This window comes from Pseudomyrmex gracilis, unplaced genomic scaffold (assembly GCF_002006095.1).
Source record: "Pseudomyrmex gracilis isolate BER0280 unplaced genomic scaffold, ASM200609v1 scaffold_56, whole genome shotgun sequence".
Taxonomy (NCBI): Eukaryota; Metazoa; Arthropoda; class Insecta; order Hymenoptera; family Formicidae; genus Pseudomyrmex; species Pseudomyrmex gracilis.
In genome coordinates, this window is record NW_018020640.1 from 391,801 (window position 1) to 414,107 (window position 22,307).

A 22,307-nucleotide genomic window follows, 5' to 3' on the forward strand; every position below is an offset into this window, starting at 1 on the left:
ATGATAATGATGATGATGAGAAAGATGATGATGAAAAGGTATAGTTTTGTTAAATTTATTGTCTTACATAACACACACACTATATCTTATCGATTTTGACCAGAGAGTGTTTTATATATAAAATATATATACATGTACGTGTATATACGTAATAAGTGCATGTATGTGTGTATACGTACATGTGTATATATTGTTATTATAAAGTCGTGTACTCGCTATTGCGCATAAAACAATTTACAAGCAAGAAACGCAAAGCGAAATATAATCGTAGAGAAGTATAATTACAGTAATAACTTAATAAAAGGAAAGAAAACTGTACATAATATATATTACGCCTATAGAGACAGTAAGTGATCGTGTACTTGGAAAAAAATGTATATAACAATACGCAGTGTACTTTTACTTACGTTTAGATGAAACAATAAACAGCTTCTTTTGTTGTTTGCAGATATCAAGAAGTCGAATTTGAAATTTATTTTATCAACCCAACTAAAAACACAAGTAAGGAAAGTATAGTAAGGTATATATTGATTTTTTTAAATAGCATGTGTACATAAAAAACGGTTAACAATTATGAAATTAGTTTGCAAATTGCAAAAAGGGAAGTGCGTAGAAATGATTTTAACAAAATTAACGAAAAATAGATCAGTACACAAAACTTTTCTCAAAATAAGACTAAGAAAACGTCTGATATCACCGCAATATCTCGAAAACGGCTCGTCCTCTAATCGATTTGCAATTTTACACATTTACGTGGAGAAAATTAAAAACGTGACTAAAGTAAAGTAAAGTCACTTGACAGAAAAGAGTAGAAAAACAACACTATGACTATTTAAAGTAACGTGATTGTAATTTATATTATATATAACATTAAATAAAAAATATATATTATACATATAATTTATTTATATATAGTATACAATATAAAGTATAATATTATACTTTATATTGTATATTATATACAGGGTGTCCCAGAATAGCCGTACAATCTCTCGTAGGCAGATAGAAGGAATAAAACTGAGTCGAAAAGTCCTGAACCATTTTTTTCTATTATTTATAATAAAGGAGTAATTATTGAGTAAATCAGGCCAATCAGCGCCGATCTTTAGCCAGGCGCACGTCAGTGAGCGCTCACAAACACCAGGCGCGCGGCTCACTGACGTGCGCGTGACTAAAGGTCTGCGCTGATTGGCCCGCTTTACTCAATAATTACTCCTTTATTATAAATAATAGAAAAAAATGGTTCAAGACTTTTCGACTCAGTTTTATTCCTTCTATCTGCCTACGAGAGATTGTACGGCTATTCTGGGACACCCTGTATATTATATACATACTACCGTAAGATAACTGACCTCGGCCGCGCGACCGTGGTGAGGGGAGGGTCATTGACTCGGCCGCGCGACCTTGGCGGGGTCATTGACCTCAGTCACGTGACCGCGGCGAGGTCATTGACTTTAGTCACGTGTTGTTTTTCCATTCTTCCTTTTTTCTTTTATTTTTTGAGTTTGATTTTCATGCGTTATTTCTGACATCTCTCATATGTACATCATGTGTATTATATTGTTTGTAGGACGTATATATTAGCTGTCATTGTGGTGACAGGTTAAGTTCACTCACACTACACGTTAAAATAAAAGCAATAATAGCGTGCGCGTAGCGCGCGCCTGTGTTGTGCTGGTGGTAAAAAAAATCGCATTGTGTTGACGGCCAACATTGTCGAATGCAATATTTCGAAAAACGGTAAGTCAAACTCTGATTTATGTTTCAACCTTGTAACGCACGTTTTGGATATGTTCGAAAAGGAAGGACGCTGTCAGCGCTAAACTGTTGTTCTATGTCCGTGTTTTATGTCTAATGAGCAATAAAATGGAATGACGCTTTAGACTGATAGCACGCTTGTTAAACGCAGTCTTTGTCTTCAGATGAGTCATACGGTGTAGTGACGGTGGTCGTTGCAAACGTCGTTTTGAAAACATGATTTACAAGATATTTCGTGACGTTGCCATTTTGTAATAGGCAAATCCTGATCCCTAAAAAAGCAAAATCGACCTGACAATCCGTCGGTGATTAATTTATTGTAAAATTAAATTTTGTACTTCTAAAAACAAACATATTCTGCAATGTATATTAAAACTTAAAAGTAATCTTAAACTTTGCACACCTTGCGTATCAATTTGAAAATTTATACACTGCGTGTCAACAGTCAATTGGTGGATTTTGTATAAAAATAAGATTATTTCTATAATTAAATACACGTGTGTGAAATAGAGCACATGAAATACTACACAATAAAACATAATATTTGTCACAAATCACAGCATTGTGTTTCTCACACTCTGAAATGCCCGTATATTTTAGATGCTTTATTGAATGTTTTCTTTTGATTTGTCGCTGAACACTCAATTCCACACAAAGTGCAACAAAACTAGGCATGTTTTCATCCCGCTTTGTGCAGACGTGAGTTTGTTCGTGTTGCTTACATTTTTTTTTTAACTTACTTCCTTCTCCTTTTCTTTCTAAAGTATGAACATACATCTATCTTATTCTGAAAATTGTAAAAAACTATAAACAACGCAGACGGACTTTTGTACTTTATGTCTATTTGAGTTCTTGCGACGTTGTTACTGTCAAATTGTACTTGACGTTCGAGTATCGAGGAACTTCACGAATAAAATATACGTGAAGTAAATGATTCGTGAAACAATTATATAAAAGTGATAAAAATATATGTATTAAAAGACAAACAGACAAACTGTTTATTTTATAAACAACATATGTCCGCGTGTAAGTAAACTTAACGTTTAAATTAATAAAAGAGAGAATGATGGTTTGTATCTTACATCTTTAAGATCGATAAGAATGTGTTTACGTGTCAATAGGTTGTGGTACAATACGTAAATATGTTTTGCCCGAAGGCAACGGTATTGTTTTGATGTCGTTGTAACAAGCTTTAGCCTCACTATCTGATACTTTTGGGTCAATCATTACGTCATCTCCTTTCTAAAATACACATATGTAAAAACTGAATTGTTAATCGATAAAGTAATGATTAGATTGTTATCTTAATAATCTAATTGCAAGCAATGAAGATGGAAATTAAAAACTTTGTGATTTTAATTCCATGAAATTTACCTTCCAGTCTACAGGAGTTGCCACTTTGTATTTGTCCGTAAGCTGAAGAGATTCAATTACCCTTACTATTTCACTGCAAAAATTAAGATACACAATTTTAACATTTATTGGTTTTTCAATGTTCAATCAACTATTTAAAAGAATATTTATATGTATGTGTACATGATATGAAACATTCTTACTCAAAATTGCGACCAGTAGTAGCTGGATATAAAATAGATAAGCGCATTTTTTTAGCCGGATCTATTATAAACACAGCTCGTGCTGACATGGGTAATCCAGACTGATCTGTCTCTGTTGGATCTAACATTCCTAACATTGTGGCAAATTTTCTGGATTGATCTTCTATTATCGGATATGGAAATTCCTCCTCTGTGATTTTTCCATAACTTTTTATGTCCTGGAATACAAATATAAAATATGTTAAGTTATATTAAATCTTATTGTGTGTGTGTGTGTTTGTGTGTGAATTAAAAAACCTTAAAAATTCAAAAGTTTTTGATATTCAAAAAGTTATTCTATACACAAAGCAAACCTCAATCCATTTACGATGGGAATCGACAGAATTGCAAGACAATGCAATTACTTTTACACCTAATCTCTTAAACTCAGGCATCAATTTTGCAACTCGTGCCAATTCTGTTGTACACACTGGCGTGAAGTCATTCGGATGAGAAAATAAAATTCCCCATCTGTTTTATAAAAATGTGACAAAAAAATTAAATATTATTTAAAAATTTCTAACTAATTCCAAAAAAATATATACTTCTCGATACAACAGCACTGAATACTCTTCTACATAACGAATATGTATGAATAGTATACAGATGTAAAAACTTTTTTATTGAAATAGTAAAGTTTAGATGACAAACAAATCTTACGAATCGCCCAGCCAGTTGTGAAATTCGATGGTGCCTATCTGCGTGTCTGCCGTGAAGTCTGGAAATATTTCGCCTAGTAGAACCATATTGTTATTCGCAATGTAATCTTCAAAAAAAACAAAAGTTTTCTTTAGTATAACCAGAAGAGCATATGACCATGTGTCTATGGCTGCGTCCGGGAAGCGCGCTATTGAATTATTCCGTCTTTGTTCCTCATAAGATGTGAAACAAGGATAGAATGACGCAGTAGCGCAGATAGCGCCTTCTAGAAACGCCCATGTCGAAAAATATCAGCAACATGGAAGATGAAATACAGCAACGTGCAAGCAACGTTGATTGGATCAATGTTGAAGAATAAAGTCCTCACTCAAAGTCCATGATATTCAAAAAACTTAAGCAGTTTAAGCAAATCAACCAATCACAAATTCAAATCATTCTCTCCATTGTCTTACAGTTCTATCTTACAGTTTACGTTCTAGAAAATTCCAGAAAATACGATGACCTGATTACGTAGTAGCTTACATTCGAGAAAACGCTGTTCTGTGATTGGTTGATTTGCTTACTGCTTCGTGTGTTATTTTTTTTTCGTGTGTTATTGGCTTTACAGGATCTCCATCGATCATTTGTCAACTTGGTTTTTCAGCACAGATTTCTCTAGAAATCTGTATTTTCCAGCAAAAAGACGCAAACAGACCCAGCGTCAGGTACAAGAGAGAATTGTGTAAGGGCTATCCGAAATCGCGTAGCGTAAGACTATTTGTACAAAAATAAGCATAAAGAATAAAGTCGCCATAGTGATCGCGTGAAATGTATAAGAAATATGCGATATTATAAATCAAGTAACGTGATTGGTCAATTCGTCAAATTGACATCGTAAATCGCTCCGGGAGAGCAACGATCTAATCAATACTTTCGAAAATGCAACTACATGAAATATTGTCTTAAGTTCCTTTTGAGATGCCATACGAACCGTTTCATTTGATGACAAATCATTTGATAATAAACTTAAAATAATCTTACAAGATTCGACTATATATATATAGGTATATATACATATATATGAACATCGGTTATGGATTTTTGACGCTGGCAGTGAATTTTAGAACAGCCTATATTTGCTAGTACGTCTGCGCGTGCTTGGATCGATACAGCAATGCAATGTTGCCGATTATCTGGTCGGCAGTTTCCGTCTTCCGTCGTCTCTCTCTCTGAAACGACTGCGAATTGATCAGCCATCTTGGCTCTCTGTTCCTTTCGTTCACCGGCTTTCATCGGGTTCGGTCTGTGGATTCAACGTCTGGGGTGATCAGTAGCTTGTCCACTACTGTCCGTTGCAGCTCGCAAGTTTCGCCACTCCCGACGGAACATCAGATTGTATAGAAATTAGTTACCGGACGTCCACACCCGATCTCGCCAGCCAACAAAGAAGAATTATATCCACCGATCAAGATTGTTCTCGCAACTTCGTGGTCCATAGTCGTTGGAGTCACTGCTGATTTCAAGTCCGAAGGTCCGCAGAAATTAACGGCAACATGTATACGAACGGATATTCGCAAATTCACAACAGGTACGTTAAATAGAGATTGAATCGAGATCTGGAGGTAACAAAAAAATTAACGAGAAGGTAGGAAGATTTTTGCAATGGCTGTCAGATTGCAAGCTTTCTTCTTGCCTTGTCGACCGCCATTTTGTGATACGAAATGGGTAGTTGGTTGTTCCATTTTCTGGTAAAGTGAGATCGATTTATTTTATCCGACGGAATTTAAGAATTTAGTGCCCGGACGGATTTTTTTAAAATATTTGTTCCAATCAAAATTGATTATATGCTCAAGAAATATATATATTATAAAAAATATATCATATAAAAATTAACTTGATAAAAAAATGATAAAATAATAGTTAATAACTTCAAAATTGTGTATTATAGATTTATTGTGTTTGAAAAAAATCAAACAATTTAGGTATAAAAAAATAAAAATTTGTGCAACTTGATATGAGTTTTGTAACAAATAAAAAAATTGTTCTGTGACAAAAAGTTTACCATTTCCTGCATTTTTTGATACTTTTTAAATATACAAGTAGAGATTTGAATCAGTTTCAGAGCCAAGACAAATCGAGATCCTAGCGCTCACAATGGAGGAAGTGGTGGAACTTATTGGAACAGCCAGCAACAAAGACAAAAAGATTTTACCATAAAAAAACAACCTCATAGAAAGACTCCAGGAGATATGTTAAAAAAACCTTCTTGGGACTTAGCAAAGTTGCCTTCAATAACCAAGAACTTATATGTTCCTCATATTAATGTTCTCAACAGAACATCCGAAGAGATCACCAGTTATCATATGGGCAAAGAGATCACCGTTAAAGGCAACAACACGCCCTCTCCTATTCAGGCCTTTGAGGAAAGCAACTTCCCAGAATATGTAATGGATGAGATCAGAAAGCAAGGATTTGCTGAACCTACTGCTATCCAGGCTCAAGGCTGGCCAATTGCATTGAGTGGACGAGATTTAGTTGGTATTGCTCAAACTGGTTCTGGAAAAACTTTAGCTGTAAGTGTATATACAAGTGCAAAACATTAGATAATCAAAGATTGATTATCTAATGAAATGGTTTTAACAGCAGAATTTGCTCTATTCTTAAAAACTTGTTACTTATCTTTTTGTAGTATGTTCTTCCGGCAACGGTTCACATCAATAATCAGCCTCGTCTCAGTCGCGGTGACGGTCCGATTGTTCTAATTCTTGCTCCAACACGTGAATTAGCGCAGCAAATTCAAACGGTTGCGCGCGACTTTGGTTCCTCCTCATGTATCAGAAACACCTGCATTTTTGGCGGATCACCAAAAGGACCTCAGGCTCGCGATCTTGAGCGCGGAGTAGAAATCTGTATTGCGACACCAGGCAGGTTGATCGATTTCCTTGAAAAGGGTACTACAAATTTGCGTAGATGTACATATCTGGTCTTGGACGAAGCTGATCGAATGCTTGATATGGGTTTTGAGCCGCAAATCCGCAAGATTATTGAACAAATCCGTCCTGATAGACAGGTCCTTATGTGGTCTGCCACTTGGCCGAAAGAAGTGCAAGCTCTAGCAGAAGATTTCCTTACTGATTATATTCAGATCAATATTGGTTCTCTTACCTTGGCAGCCAATCACAACATTCGACAGATTATCGAAATATGCCAGGAACATGAGAAGGAGTTAAAGCTGTCACAATTGTTACGTGAAATTGGAACTGAACGCGGCAGCAAGATGATCATCTTTGTGGAGACTAAGAAGAAAGTGGACGATATCACAAAAACGATTAAACGTGACGGCTGGTCTGCAATTTCGATTCACGGTGACAAGTCGCAGCCGGAACGAGATTATGTGTTGTCAGAATTCCGCAATGGAAAAACTATGATTTTGGTTGCGACCGACGTGGCGGCACGCGGTTTAGATGTCGAGGACGTGAAATACGTTATCAACTTTGACTACCCTAACAGTTCAGAGGACTACATTCACAGAATTGGCAGAACCGGCCGTTGTCAGAGCGCGGGCACCGCTTATGCTTACTTCACGCCGAACAACGCGAGACAGGCGAAGGAGTTGATTGCAGTATTGGAGGAAGCTGGGCAAGTCATAAACCCACAACTGGCTGATTTGGCGAATTCTGTTAAAAATCAATACGGCAAAGGACGGCAGCGATGGAGCCACAGTCGCACCACTAAGGACAACACTTCCCACGGAAGTCCTAGGAACAACATCAGCCCGTCGATAAACAACTGGCAGAATCAGCATATGTCGCAGACAAACATACATCAGGTGACACAGGAGAAGACTATGGCACGTCAGCGCAATAATGGCTATCAAGCCAATCGTCAAAACAATTATCAGTCTCAACATTCGTTTTCCCAAAATCAACAGAATCTGCGGCAGTCCTCTACTAATTATCAGAATAACTATCAGGCGGCCAATACCACACCACCGCAGACCCATCAGACTATCAACACAACCAGATACCAAGGTAGAACCGGATATCAAGGTAATCGTTTCCAAAATCGACAGAACAGTTTCAACGGCGGTCAGAACGGACCGAACGTATACTCAATGCCCCCGCCATTTATGATGCCGTCTAATGGCCATGCTGATTCTGGGATTCAAAATCTTGTGAATAACAAGTTTTTCCAGACTAACCGACCGCCACCTAACACCGGCGCTTGTGCCTATCAATCGATGGGTTATGGTCAGTTTCAGGCAGTAACACCGTACGGATATCCGTATCCACCTACACCGGTTCAGCAGTGACGCCTTTCACAGTGCAAAATAGTCGGGATACGGGCTAAGTAAACCGTAAGTAATCAAGTTCATCTTATTGAAGTCGAACGGGTCGTATACTCTTTGACCGGGTAGGAAACATAGTTTGTCTTAATCTTAGACTGTCGATGGTTAGCTGATTTTGTGGAAATTTGAGACCTTTCACTTTAATGTCCAGCATATCCAGAAATTTAAATTCATATGTTTATGATATGTTATTCTTATTGTTGCGTTGTTATTTTCATGTTTTGTTAAAAGAAAATTTTTTTTTTTTTGACTATACAATCAAGTTTACATATCTTTTACTCTTCTCTTCTGCTACTTTTTTTTTTATTATTCAAAAATTAGAGAGATGAACTTACTTTTTGTTTGATATTTAATATTTTGTTTGATTTTTTTTTCAACTCTCTGTCATATTTAACTTTTGTCAACATTGAAGAGAATCGACAGTCTCTAATAAGTATCTTTAGATATAATATAATTGTTCTTGTTTCTTTGTTCTTTTTTGGAATTGTGCCAATTTCGTACCTTAAAACATAATTTGTTTCGAAATATTAACGACAGAATATTGTTAATAAGAAAACACAACTCATATATGGATGTAAAAAAAAAAAAAAAACAAACAAACAAATTGGTTTTCACTTGGTAAGATTTCAAAAACAAGCCGACAGTTTAACAATTTGGATTTTAATAATAATTTGATTTAAAAATAAAAATAAAATCATCAAAAATTAAAATTAAAAATAAAAATATTGCTAACTTCAGGAAATATGTGTATACATTTTTAAACAATTTGAATAAATTAATGATCAAAATAGAACTGAAACTATATAATTGTATGGAAGAGAGCCGTGTGTCATATCTAATTGCAATAATTTAGAACATTTATGAGTTATTAAAAACTCAATATTGAACATAAGACGATTTATTTTTATTGTAATTATATTAATAATCATTTATTTATTTAATCTTTTCGTTCGGAACAAAATCACTTCAACAGAGAACGACCGCCCAATGCCACTGTGCTTGCGTGTGAAGAATCACTTTGTGTTATAACTATATGTTATACAACTTATTTTCATTCATTTCAGATGCAAGTATTTTTTTATATATATACATACAGAGGAAATATACGTGTATACATACCGCAGAAAGACAGAATCGGTGCGATTTTGCACTCTTGATTCACAAACTCTTTTGCTCTCGCGGAGAATCACATATTCCGGACAACTTTTTTTTTGTAACGAAAGAATTAATTACGATTCTTTTATTACACACATTCTGTTCTCTTAAAAAACAATTTTATCTATCAAAATTCCATAAACACGCGGGATTCAAATTGTTAAATTAACGGGTAAATAAAAAATTTATCCCAGGTGCGGCACATTTATTAAAAATCGTGGCACATTCCAATTTTTCGAATTTTTCATGTAGCGTTTAGCATCGTTAATCGATGAGCACATTACACAATATCTATAATATCTAGATGTCGACTGTTGTCACGTGTAACACAGTCTACAAATTTCTCTAATAATATCACTGAGACTAGTTATCTTCTTGTGCGAGTGCTATGTAAAACTATATTATATAAAATGCTTTTCCCGAAATGCACGAAACATATAGAAGGGGGTGAGTTAAGACTTATCAAGGTATAATAATTTATAATTTATTTATATATAGTTCGCGTGTGTGTGATTACACATATACAGAAAGAAAAAAAATATGCAGTAAAAATAAACAAAGCGCGATATACTCTTTGCGAGAAAAAAACTTTGTAAGGCCTTTTGCATAAAAATTAAGCCATTTTTTACGTGCATAATAAAGTTGTAAATGCCCTCTGTTCCGAAGTGGAAGGGAAGTTTTTTAACCCTCGCTTGTCGATTTATCAAGGCCAATTTTGAGATCCATTCGCGAGGCCGCGTCCTGCAATAAGTCTATCGTACGTCGTTCGTCGGATATCTTGTGTCAAAACCAGTCCATTATCTAATGGTCGATCCAACTAAGTAGGTCGCCAATAGCGACCAGTAAGACCAGGACCGATAACGACTTACAATGTCGATTGCGGAATAGGGCCGATGAAGACGATAAAGAAACGACGTGCCTGTTCGTTTTGCTCGTACTCTTTGCGCTTGTATTTCCGTTTTCCTCTTCTTACCGAAGCGTACACGTATTTTATGCTTAAAATGCGAAAATCGCAAAACAAGTGTAAGCAACACGAACAGACCTGAAATAACATTTCACAATGTCGGGGAAATAATTGTGCATGTGAAATTAATTAATTTCAGCCTTCGAATATTGCAAATATACGCGGAAGAGAGAATATCGGTGTTAAACTCAAACTGATATTATCGCTTTTTATCGAACCCAATTGAAACGAACAACAGATAGTTATATATATATACACACATATATGTATGTACATATTTTTATTTAGAAACTCGTAAAAAATGATATATATTTTACTAAGGGTTTAATATATTCTCCGCCATATATTGTTCGTAATTGGCCGTTTGAGGGTTAAGAGAAAAAAAAGGTGCGAGAAGAGAAGAATTGACTGGAAACGTTCATTCGCGTTTGGAACAGCTTCGCTGACGGAACTGGACTAATTTTTGGGCACTTAAATACAACTAATCGTAGCGTTAAAAATAAGTATCTCAAGTACTTCGATAAAAAAACTTGCAAAAGTTTGAACAAAAGCTTCGAGTTCCCTGGATTCTTGGAGAAATCCCCGAAGGAGATTGTACTTGTAGGATTGTTAGGAGGGTGAGTTTTTTTTTTTTTTTTTTTCTAGGGACTTAGTCATTTTCGAATCTTAAGAACTTTTAATAGATTCGACTACTTCAAAATAGTTTCTAGAACTTGTGCAATTCTGTTTTCCTTCCAAGTAATTTTTATATTTGAGAAAAACTCACGTAAACCGTAAAATAATATAACTTTTTTTCAAAGTCTCATCTTTGATGTTTGTAATCCAGGGGATACTGACGAAGTTCGAACGCTGAATTTTTGAAAAGATACAGATGGCTTTTAGGGGACAACGTAAATTAAGCACGTAGTCATGATGGCTGTGTATTTCGATAAAAGTTTGATACCTTATTTTTATATATATATCGAAAGCGATTTGTTGTTGAACCAACGAATGATTATACAATGCATTGTTGTTTGATGTTTATGCAATTGGCCACTGAGTGGTCTTGTCTTTGCGCACATTATGAGCGCATGGCTGGCCGCCAGCAGAAGCAGCCCCGTTTTTGTTTAATAATATAATTGTATCTGCTATTTTAGTTTATTTAGTTGACAAACAAATTACTGTGCCGCCAATTTTTCACCCCGGTGAGAAACACTAATTGTTTTTCTCCCCTAATATTATATACTTCATTCTTCAACCAATATAAAAAAAAAAAAAAAACGTTATTCTCTCGTATCACGTCTGCGACACGCGTCGTCCTCGTCGAGACTTTTTTCGAAGCTCGCGGATTTCGAAAGACTTCGAGCTCCTTGAATATTTTTTATTACGAAATATAATGAGATACAAAAAGAGACTATCGGAAGCTTTGAATGCTTAGAGACACGCGTCTCGGCATCAGGAAATGTGAAGGAAAATCTTTTTCGTGCTTCCAGAACTCCGAGTAACTTTGAGAACAACTTTTGCGTTCGGTGAATTCCAAACGGATATTGGTTGAAGAAAGAAACTTCGTCTTGCGCATAACAAATTAAGGATATAACATATTGTTGTATTCTGAAGCAGCCCTTTGCGGTACCGGAGGACGTTTTCTAATCAACATGCCCAAATTACTCATTAAACCGAATAATTGGCATACGCTGTTAGGGCATGTGTGATACATTTTATTCGTAGCGTGTAGCAATTTTGCGAGCCTCCAGATTACTCTGCACATACCACCGTATATCATGTAATAACTATTGAGAAAAAAAAAAAAAGAAAGAAAGAGAAATAGTAAGAGACGATGAAAACGAGAAAAATGTTAATTCTCTGGTCTTAATGAAAGAAAGAGTAAACTATTAAAAATATATCTTGTGATAAGCACAAAGAAAAAACAGCTTCACGAGAATAAGATTGCTCCCAATTCTAAAACAAATGCGTAAGTTAATTTTTTTTTTTTCTTATAAATATATATATATATATATGTATATTTATATGCATACATATCGTTAAATATACACAAGTTTAATCATTCATAAATATATGATGAATGTGCAATCAAATAGTAAAACGACTGTAAAACAATAATTCGTTACGATCATAATAATACAACGTATAAATATTTCTTCTGAGGTTGAAAAAAAACTTTATATCTCGTGTCTCTGAATATGTTGTATGTTTTTTTTTTTTTTCTTTTTTTTTCTTTGCTTTTTTAAATATGTATCTCAACTGACAATTACATGTGTAAAAAAATTGCAATAGAAAGACTAAACTAACTTTCTTTCTTTCGCTCGAAATTCTTGGGAAAAACCAGAGAATTATAAAATATGAATAATGTATAAATATAGGAATAAAAATGCAAGATTAAATAAAAAACAAATGTAGGAATATATTCGCGCAGGGACGCCATTAACGAATAATTGTTGATTGTTGTCGCGCGCGGCGATTATTTAAAACTGTAGCGCGACTCACTATCACGAAACAATTCGTCGTAAATTTGTTATACGCACACAGTGCACGAGTTGCAGCAAAAGAAACAACAAACGCCAAGAAGAAATTCCTTTTTCGGCCAAATAAAGAACGGTCTCTCATTCAGATCTGTTGGATCAGATTCCCGTGTACATCAATCGGAATCGTAGCACGAATTTCGTAGATCGGATGTCGTTAATTGACGCGAAAGTTTTCAGTGTTTTTTCACCGTAGGAAATTCTCAAGAGAAATCTGATAGTCAATAAACGTGTTTCAGAAAAACGAAGTTTGTGATGGGATATGTTCGTGGTTCCTGAATGCTCGTGCCTTGGAATCCTCTCATCTTCGAAGGTTCATATTTCGATATATCGCTGATACTTACGTTGTTAAATAAGATTTGGTAACGGGGATCTTGAAGCAGATTTTCTGAGTCTGACTAAATCCTAAATTACATCATCTTGAAACTTTGTGTGAGTATTCAATTTTGAAACTTCAGTGAAATTCCAAGCACGCGTTTCTTCTACATGCGTGAGAATGTCGGTAATATCTAAATAAAATGTTCATGTGACATAAATCATTCCTACTAGCTTCTATCTTAACGAAACACCACGAACACGCCTGAGAACGCTGTAAAAAAAAAAACAAGGTTCGTTAATATCCACAGAGGCATTTATATTTTATAAGCACACAGTTGTGCGTACTGACGCAAAACTTGAGTGGCGATGTATTTGCGTACGAAGGTTTTCTATTCTTCGGAAAACAATGGCATTCTCTTCTGGAATTTCAATAGAAGTTTTCGCGCGCGCACGGAGTTTCCTCGGAAAATAAAAATTCCAAGTCTTCAAAAACTTTCGTTTCCAAGTTTCTTTCATAAGTTCTGGCAGAATCGTGAAACTTACTATTTCGGAATATTTCTTTCTCTTTAATATATACATACATATATATATATATATACATATATATGTATGTGTGTGCATTGTGTACGTTGTTTTTTTAAAGATATCTTTCCCCTACAGATATAATTCATTATTGATTCGTTATTGATTCTTTAAAATCTTCGAAAGATCGTTTGATTTCTAGGATTCTTGGGTCGACGGATTATTGAGCTTGACGCGACTCTTTGTCAGTGACTGCATACGTCGATAAATAGTAATATAATGAAAACGTATGTGTTTGAGAGCACGAAAAAAAAAAAAAAATTCTGAATACTCTCGCGCATTGCGTGCGTCCGCTATTGAGTCATGACAATTTTGTTCCTATCCTCGAATCAAGTGGTGTGGCCGTTCTTCGCATTGCAAATCTTTTTCGCAAACAGTTGACGCACATTTCGAGCTTGTTCCTCGTCTTCTTCTCTCGTTTTTTCTTTTTTTTCTCTATTATCTTTCTTCACTTCTGTTCCTCCGCGTTCTTTGATTTTCTCTCTGTACCTTTCTATCTCATTCTTCTTTCTTTCAGCGAAATAGTATACGAATAGCGGACGCGCGCGTAGTTCTGTGATATGTAAAACTTAGCATAGATCTACCTGTCGTGCATCGTCATTTAATAAAGTTAGGGAAGAAAAAAGTATCATCAATTTTTTATATGCAATATAAATGTATCAGTCATCTGATCTGAATGATGCTTAAAATGCAGGGTCGACGATATCTATTTAAGCTAACAGGAAATGAAAGGGAAATTGACACTGAATTGACGCGTTCTTCTCACTTTCCTTAGGGTAAACAGTATAATGTGTGGATTACACAATTGAAACACTACTGTTGGATTCTTGTGTGAAAAGTCTTTTCCGAATACAAGAAGATAATAATTTAATGATATAATTGATATTATTTTTTAACGTCGTATATACGTCTATATAGATTCTAAGCGTTTTGTTAGTTTTTGAAGTAATGATGAACGTCAAATTAAAAAAAAAAACTTGATTTTTTCTCTTTAATTGTAAAATGGGGGCCAAAACAGAATACCGCAAGAGTTGTTTTTGTTTTTGTTTGGTTTCTTTGTTTTATTATTATTCTTATCACGTCTTCGCGCACTTTGTCTAAAAATTTTTACTGCCTGCAACTATAGTGTTTACCCTAGTATCCTGATAGATTATATTCAAGAATCGTAGAGTTTCGTCTTTTAGTTTGTGCACACGCGCGAATTTTGAGATTGAAATTATATCCCGCAACGTTTATTAGGACCGCGAGGCATGTACATATTTCTCCATAACAAAAAAAAAAAAGAAGGAATGGCATGTATAATCTCAGAATCGAAACAATCTCGATGGGGTAAGGGACCCAAATTTCGTTCTCTCTTTGTTTGTCTAGAAAAAAAGTTGAAACTGTCAGTGTAATCTTATTAGAATGTTTTTTTTTTTTTCAGAAGCGTTATTATGAGTAAAAATATGATTCTATGTGCAAAAAGTAAAAAAAAAAAATATACAATATTTACGAGAGCACGCAGACGTTTCGTTCGTTTTTATTGCATTTCATTCGTACGAACTCAGATGTTACTTCACTGGTTAATATTTGACCAAATTTTGCAAGAATCACCAGTTACCATATATATTCCACGATGAGTCCTTCCGGGGACAAAATTTGGAGCATTTTTAGGAGACGAGATATGGAAACCAGAGCTACGTTTTGCGTGTTTGTTAAGTCTTACATGTGTGGCACAATGAGGGTTATCACTTTGTGACATTTAAAATAAAGATCGAATATTGCATCTGCGCAAAATTACGAGCAGTCACAAGTTGAAAACTAGCGACAAAAACAGCGATTGTACTCGCTGAATTTTTGCATGCGTTCTACTTAGTTTCGGGGAGACGAAATTTAAACGCGGGGAGATGGGATTTGGGCCCCTTTACCTTGTGTTTTGTTAATGTAAGAAATGCTATACCTGTCGAGGTAATTCGAGGCAATTAGATAGATTGTTTAAGTTTGTAAACTATAGGTCGTTGCGGAATAATAGCAGACTGGTTCGCTAGTTTGTTTTTTCCTTTTTTCTTTTTTTTTGTTTTTTTAATATTACTCATTAAAAATTTAATCCTTCGCGCTCGAAGTACGCACGAAGCGATAAAAAAAAAAACATTCTATTGGAGAAAAGATTCCTCTTCTATTCTCAAAAAAAAAAATGGAACGTTGTTATATCTACTAATAAAAGATAAGAAAAGAGACTGTTCCAGAAAATTCATAGTGTGGCATATTTACGCATTTTACACATATATGAAACGGCGGCGTTCGTACTTCGAGCGAGTGTGTAATCGCTATTTGACCGCGAGGGATTAAAAAGCTCCTTAACGAAAATCGATTGAAGTCGCGCGATCATCGACACGCTCCTATAAATGATCAAGAATCGATAGATCTTGCGATGACAAATGGACGTTAATCGCAGTTCGGAAAGAACAAAACCTTCTACTTTATTTTCATTCTCCGCCTCTTCGTGATAAATGCTGATGAGCACTGTGATATCGCGTACATAACAATTTTTAATTAATCGCAAACATAAGTATCGTATAATATAGGAACTAATAGTTTTTTGTTCTTTTTTTCTTTTTAAATGAAGACTGAATCTCTCTTGCTATAAACTTTATACATACGTATGAGTTTAAATAAATCTCCTCTCGCCTGAGTATATTTATATACAAACTGTTTACGAGACGAAAAATGCTAATCGTTGTTCATTTAACGTTTTTCGTGTGTGTGATCTTACCGCCGTTCCGAGGACGGTCATCTTCCATTTGTATTGTCGCCACTTTCGTTCGAGTGTGCATTTTCCTCATATCTAATTTTCGTAGTCGTTTATAGCTTCACCGTGATATCGCGGATGTGTAAGAGACTACACATATATTAGAGTTTCAGATTCTTCCCCGCTTCTGTTCAAACTCGTGTGTTCCTTTTTCCCCTCCTATCTCCTGTTGTGAGAACCGTCTTCTCGTGAAAAGTTTATTGAAGAAATGTCCACTTTCTCTCATAAGTCGCTTTTTGCGTGTTTTCTGTAGTAAGACAGCGTTCGAGTCTACGGTTTTTTTTGTTTATTTATTTTTTTTTCCCCCAAGTAATTTTACAGTGACGGATATATATGTACATATATTAAAATACGTGTGTTTAAATTATAAATTTATTTAAAAAATTTAATGTAAAAATTATATGTATTCTACTAAATATATATGTCATTTATAAATTATATTAATTTATTTGAATGAGTCGTGAAAATGTGAGGTAAATTTTTTATTTTAAGACGAGAAAAGAAATTTCTGAACATCTTAAGATCGCCCGGTTGTGTCCGAAGATTAATCTTAAAATGTCGAGAAATAGAGTATGAATGTTCGGTTATAATAATTTTAATAAATATTCTTTTTTTATGCGTGTAACAAAGAGAATATATTTTAAGTGAATATATCAAATATAAAAATCGATCGGTATGTGTGATCGAACAATCCGTCATTGTATAAAAAAAAATTTAAATTTAACGAAATAATATAACAAATCAAATCACAATTAGCCACCTCGCTGTTTTTCGGCTAATTTTCTGTTACTGCTCGCGTTTTTATAAAACTCGCAATATTCTAATGTATATCTAACGCGCAAACTGAACAACACGAGTATCACAACGTAAACTAAAAAAAGAAAAAGTGAGTCATTAAAGATTCAAATAAAAAAAAAAAAAAACAGATCTTACCGCCGCAAGATTTATATAAAAAACAAGATGGCGAAAAGTATGTGCTGAAGATGTAACCTGTTGCTCTCAAAAAAAAAGAAAGAAAACTATTGTGATTATTATCCAGTTTACATTGTCATCATTTGAAGCAGTTGTGTATAGAACTCTGCTTTTTATTTTTTACAAACATGGTCCTTCGACGGGTGGATCCTTCAACAACAGTATGGTATAGCGCGCTAACCAGCACGCGTTTTTAACGCGCTTTTAATTTGCGCCTAAAAGTGGTTGTTTCTACATGTATATCAACACATGTACACCCATACGTGTACGATTCTTTGGCATCACCGATCGGGTATGTCACCATACGAATTGAAAATTTGTAAATTTTAAGTGACCACGTTTAGAGCGCTACTTTGTGCGTTGAAAATGCGCGGTATAATTGTCTCGTTTCGATTCGAATACGTATATATTATTCGACGGAACGACGAATTCGATTACAGAAAAAAAAAAAAAAAATGTACGATCTGTAACGACTCTCTTAATTGCATTGCTTTTCGAATTCGTTGACTCGTACGCGTGTGTGCGTGAGTGCGCGTGTGTATAAATGTATGTGTTACAAAACGGCGAAAGAAAAATCACACAAAAAATCTATGCGATTGCATTCGATATATAATTTTACAAGTGAACATGTATGTTTGCGCAATGTAATAATGGAAAAAGGAACCCTCGCGAGTTCCTCGATACGATGCAAGTTACATTAACGAAAGAGGGGAACTTTTGCGCGTAAGTTCTGATCTTCGCTTTTTTTTTTTTACATATATTATTAATTATTATAATATAGGCGCCGCGTAAAGAATTGCAAATTTGACACGTCACCGTCGCAATGTATCACCGTTCACGTTGTCATTATTATTATTATTATTGTAAGATTCATCCGCACACAAGCAAAAACATGACTCCGATTTTTTTGTTGTTGATGATGTCTTTCGAATATTGCCTTCGAGATCAATCTCACTTCTAAAACAGAACAAAAAACCAATTGTAGCATAATGTTGTGAACGGAAGAATGTTACGTTAGATGCAGCGGAATGTGTGTGGATGACCAAGGACTGTGCGAATAATTTTATTCACGCGCTCAACTTGTGGAAATTGAAGGAAAAGGAACCTGTATTGCGTACCATGACAACATTTTGGATCTTAGCGTGAGATCGTGTTGCGGGGATTGTAAGAGCAATTGCGCGAAAATCGTTGTTTTACAGCGAGACTATATAAATACTTCAATACGCGTCCACAAGTAAACTCAGCGAGAAAATTGCAAGGAGTCTAAATTGTCGCGGGAAACACTCTTGCTTTTTATCACTTGATATAATAATTATTTACAAACATATATGTGATAATAATTGTTTATTTCAAAAGCGTAGAGTAAAACCCTCCACTTGCACAATATATGTCGAGTTACAATATGAACTAAAAAAAACTCAGTTTTGCTGAGTAAAGAGCCGGTTACATTCGTTACAAAATCTAGCCAAATGTGCAATCAAATTTATACGTGCGAAAATTAATTATTATTGTAATTTGTATAGAAATATTGCGCGAATCTTACCGATTCCATCGAGCATTCAGAGATAAATCTTTTATGTGTTTTGATAAAACATCCGCGGCAGAAAAGCGTGTTTCCAAGAAGCGAAACAAAGAGAGAGGGAGAAGGCGAAGAAGCAAGCCATTTTAATTAGTAATATTATTTCGGTTAATTGACACACACTTATAATGAGAAAAGATATTGTGAAAATGGCGCTTATTTGTTCTTATCATGACAATTTCTTAGAATCAAATACACGGCGACAGAGCGGTATATTTAAAACCAAATTACAAAAATTTATGTGTGCAAGTGCGCGAATCGCGTATGTCTGAGGTGTGAATATTTTTTTTTTTTGGAGGTAAGAGAGAATGAATCAATTGTCGTGTACGAATCGCTTAATATCTCTCGATTAAACAAAAAAAAGGATAAAATATAATTAAATGAAAAAATGCGTTTTTGTATTTGTTGCTAATGCGGAAAGAAAAAAAAACAACAATTCTGTTAATGTTCTCGTTATATTCTTATTACATACATTAAACATACATTACATGCGTTGCGAATAAGGATGATTATAAACATTTAAAAAAATTTAAATAATAGCGCGAAACACAAGAGTTTCAAGTCTTGTTATGGACAGTATAAATATTCAGATTCTCTTCTGTAGGTTTCATTAAAGTGCATTTCTTGTATGTTATTACAGTATTATAGTATAGAAACACATAAGAGACAAATAAATAAATTTCAAAAATGTAATGAGTAAAATGCGTTCAGACTTATTTGACTTATTTGACCTCTTTGATAGCGACCTTTTTTTTCCTTGATAAGAGATATCCGAATCTTTTTTTGTTTTTTTTTTTGTTACAAGGTGAACATATTTTATCGTGAAACGTTTAATGTTTTTTTTTTTTGTTTTGTCACTTGGACTGTATTCCAATGTTCAGTGAAGGTGTAATATTTGTCACGTGAACTGTAGATTTCTAATAAAGAGCAATGAATATCGGAACGCGGCCTTAGTCGACAGAGGCGCTGTCAATCTCCATTAGGACGTAAAAAAATATCAATTAGCAGCTGCATATATTAGCCTGAGTTCGGGGAGTGCGCTAGCGCGTCATTCTATCTTTGTTTTGCACATAATGAGAGATAAAGATAGAATGTTGCGCCAAACACAGAGCGCAGATTGCGCGCTCTCCTAAGACGCAGGCGAAGACGGATTGATTATTTTCGCGAGTAATTTCATGTGTAACAGCCTTTATCACTCTCGACTGCATTCGCGAGTGGTGCAGAGTCCATCTTGGCTCGTCTCAACGGCCATCTTATCATTTGAAATTTTATCAGCCGGCAATTACGTCGTACGTCAGCGTTTTTTTCCACTTCTGATTGGTCGTGATTCAGCAGTTCAAGTTTAGCGATTTCTTGCATAATCGGTTTTGATCGTACAGGTTGTCGAGAACCGTCGTAGCATTCGGTCGGTGTTGATCAATCGAAAACGCTTGCAAACATGACGATCAAGGCGGTTTGTGTTCTTCAAGGCGAGCCTGTCAAGGGAACTATTCACTTCGAGCAAGCGGTAACTAATTCATGTCTACTTTTGTTCGCATCCTCGATTAAAAATTGTTACGCATCACGAAAGTTATCGAATCATTAAACTTTTGTATCTTTTTCTTTGTTATTTTTTTTACTTCTCCGATCATTGCACATTTGAAATATTGCACATTCTTGTTTTTTCAAATGTGTTGTTTCTTTTTTCTGCTAACATAATTATAATAAACAATTTGTTTTTTTCCTATAAAAAGTTCTAATCATCATGAGCTTTAATTATTTGTAACTATTAAACTTCTCAACCATTTTTAAACAATTAACAGCTCGTTAAGTTTTTTTTATATGTAATAAACTTGATTTGCACACACAGGAAGATTCAAATGCGGTAAAAGTAACGGGAGAGATTTCTGGCTTGCAAAAAGGATTGCATGGTTTTCATGTTCACGAATTTGGCGATAACACCAACGGTATGTGTGTTTTTGATCAAATTACATTTGTACATATCATTATCATATTTTTTTTCATAATAAGGTCGAAAGGTTTCCAGACAGTATGTACTGTTGATAACACAGACAGAAGCTGATATTTGGAATATCACAGTATTGTCTTTTTTTTTGTTTTTATATAATTCTATATAAATTCTTAAATCCTGCTTGTAAATGTGTTTCATTGTACGAAATATTTTCTGAGCTCGTGTGATATTGGATTTAAAAGATATAGAAAAGTATTTCAAATTACACTTTTACATATTGTTGGATGTGGTTTTGCAGGATGTACAAGTGCAGGCGCTCATTTCAATCCACTGGGAAAGGAACACGGTGGTCCCACTCACTCTGTGCGTCATGTTGGAGATTTAGGAAACGTGGAAGCTAATGCTGACGGCGTTGCAAAGGTCAACATTACTGATTCTGCAATTCAGTTGAAGGGAGCGCACAGCGTCATTGGACGAACTCTTGTGGTATGTATTAAGTTGTACTTGTCACACAGATTGTCACAAATTATAAACCAATATTTATCAATATTATGTTTTTATATTTAAAACTTTATGAAACTATATTTGCTTTTATGATGAGCATTTTTTTTCTTGTTTATTTTCCAGGTTCATGCTGATCCCGACGATCTGGGCCAAGGTGGTCACGAGCTCTCAAAAACAACTGGTAACGCTGGCGCTCGTCTGGCTTGTGGCGTTATCGGTATCACGAAGTAAACTCGACAGTTCGAAAAGTTAATGGTTAAGGGATAAACACATACCTACTATTTTCTTATCATTCAGTTTTTTTTGCGTATACATAGTTACACTGTACGCAATAATTGCTTTCCTATCAAGTGCGATAGAAATCGATTTTGAATGTGATAATTCTTTCTGAAGATGCAAAAGCATCAGAATTCAAAGTTGTAATAAAAGCGTTAAATAAACAGAATTATACGCAGTATAGAATGTTGTATGGAATAAGTTTTTCTACAATTGATAAATCTACAAATGCACGTTGAGTGTAGGTTCTCTTGACGATATTCTATGTTTCTCTCGTTCGATGTACGATATATAGTTTTAATTATAATAAGTTGCGAGTGCGCGGAAATTATATTTGAGATTAGCATTTATCGAACATC

General features: G+C 34.8%; 3 protein-coding genes across 8 annotated transcripts; 2 read left to right on the forward strand and 1 right to left on the reverse strand.

The window, feature by feature from the left end:
- Positions 1 to 41: 41 nt before the first annotated feature.
- On the reverse strand, positions 42 to 4,745 carry LOC109853938 (peroxiredoxin-6). 4 transcript variants are annotated; one of them, XM_020426531.1, is made up of 6 exons: positions 4,014 to 4,372; positions 3,668 to 3,824; positions 3,315 to 3,532; positions 3,133 to 3,205; positions 2,841 to 3,000; positions 42 to 489 (listed from the first exon to the last, which is right to left on the reverse strand). In XM_020426531.1, the coding sequence occupies exons 1-5, from the start codon at positions 4,097 to 4,099 to the stop codon at positions 2,866 to 2,868; spliced, it is 669 nt and encodes a 222-aa protein (XP_020282120.1). In that variant the 5' UTR covers positions 4,100 to 4,372; the 3' UTR covers positions 42 to 489; positions 2,841 to 2,865. The 4 variants fall into 4 exon arrangements, with proteins under 4 accessions (XP_020282120.1, XP_020282122.1, XP_020282121.1 ...); XM_020426533.1 differs by lacking the exon at positions 42 to 489 and adding an exon at positions 4,577 to 4,745 and having other exon boundaries at positions 2,349 to 3,000; positions 4,014 to 4,119; XM_020426532.1 differs by lacking the exon at positions 42 to 489 and adding an exon at positions 4,466 to 4,534 and having other exon boundaries at positions 2,349 to 3,000; positions 4,014 to 4,119.
- Positions 4,746 to 5,084: 339 nt separating this feature from the next.
- On the forward strand, positions 5,085 to 10,037 carry LOC109853936 (DEAD-box ATP-dependent RNA helicase 20-like). Of its 3 annotated transcripts, XM_020426529.1 has the most exons (4): positions 5,085 to 5,580; positions 6,109 to 6,565; positions 6,682 to 7,821; positions 7,924 to 10,037. In XM_020426529.1, exons 1-4 carry the CDS (start codon positions 5,546 to 5,548, stop codon positions 8,302 to 8,304), a joined length of 2,013 nt encoding a protein of 670 aa, XP_020282118.1. In that variant the 5' UTR covers positions 5,085 to 5,545; the 3' UTR covers positions 8,305 to 10,037. The 3 variants fall into 3 exon arrangements, with proteins under 3 accessions (XP_020282118.1, XP_020282117.1, XP_020282119.1); XM_020426528.1 differs by having other exon boundaries at positions 5,086 to 5,580; positions 6,682 to 10,037; XM_020426530.1 differs by having other exon boundaries at positions 5,086 to 5,580; positions 6,328 to 6,565; positions 6,682 to 10,037.
- Positions 10,038 to 20,441: 10,404 nt separating this feature from the next.
- On the forward strand, positions 20,442 to 22,134 carry LOC109853890 (superoxide dismutase [Cu-Zn]). Its single transcript, XM_020426444.1, has 4 exons — positions 20,442 to 20,724; positions 21,067 to 21,163; positions 21,467 to 21,654; positions 21,796 to 22,134. Exons 1-4 carry the CDS (start codon positions 20,656 to 20,658, stop codon positions 21,901 to 21,903), a joined length of 462 nt encoding a protein of 153 aa, XP_020282033.1. The 5' UTR covers positions 20,442 to 20,655; the 3' UTR covers positions 21,904 to 22,134.
- Positions 22,135 to 22,307: the final 173 nt, after the last annotated feature.

What these genes read in the sequence shown, in the direction of transcription:
- LOC109853938 (XM_020426531.1), bottom strand. Translation starts at nt 4,099, where the DNA reads ATGGTTCTACTAGGCGAAATATTTCCAGACTTCACGGCAGACACGCAG. An exon ending in ACTACTGGTCGCAATTTTGA is followed by an intron (nt 3,206 to 3,314) that starts GTAAGAATGTTT and finishes TAATTTTTGCAG; the next exon opens with TGAAATAGTAAGGGTAATTG. An exon ending in CAACTCCTGTAGACTGGAAG is followed by an intron (nt 3,001 to 3,132) that starts GTAAATTTCATG and finishes TGTGTATTTTAG; the next exon opens with AAAGGAGATGACGTAATGAT.
- LOC109853936 (XM_020426528.1), top strand. Translation starts at nt 5,546, where the DNA reads ATGTATACGAACGGATATTCGCAAATTCACAACAG. An exon ending in TATTCGCAAATTCACAACAG is followed by an intron (nt 5,581 to 6,108) that starts GTACGTTAAATA and finishes GATTTGAATCAG; the next exon opens with TTTCAGAGCCAAGACAAATC. An exon ending in GTTCTGGAAAAACTTTAGCT is followed by an intron (nt 6,566 to 6,681) that starts GTAAGTGTATAT and finishes ATCTTTTTGTAG; the next exon opens with TATGTTCTTCCGGCAACGGT.
- LOC109853890 (XM_020426444.1), top strand. Translation starts at nt 20,656, where the DNA reads ATGACGATCAAGGCGGTTTGTGTTCTTCAAGGCGAGCCTGTCAAGGGA. An exon ending in ATTTGGCGATAACACCAACG is followed by an intron (nt 21,164 to 21,466) that starts GTATGTGTGTTT and finishes GTGGTTTTGCAG; the next exon opens with GATGTACAAGTGCAGGCGCT. An exon ending in TCATTGGACGAACTCTTGTG is followed by an intron (nt 21,655 to 21,795) that starts GTATGTATTAAG and finishes TTTATTTTCCAG; the next exon opens with GTTCATGCTGATCCCGACGA.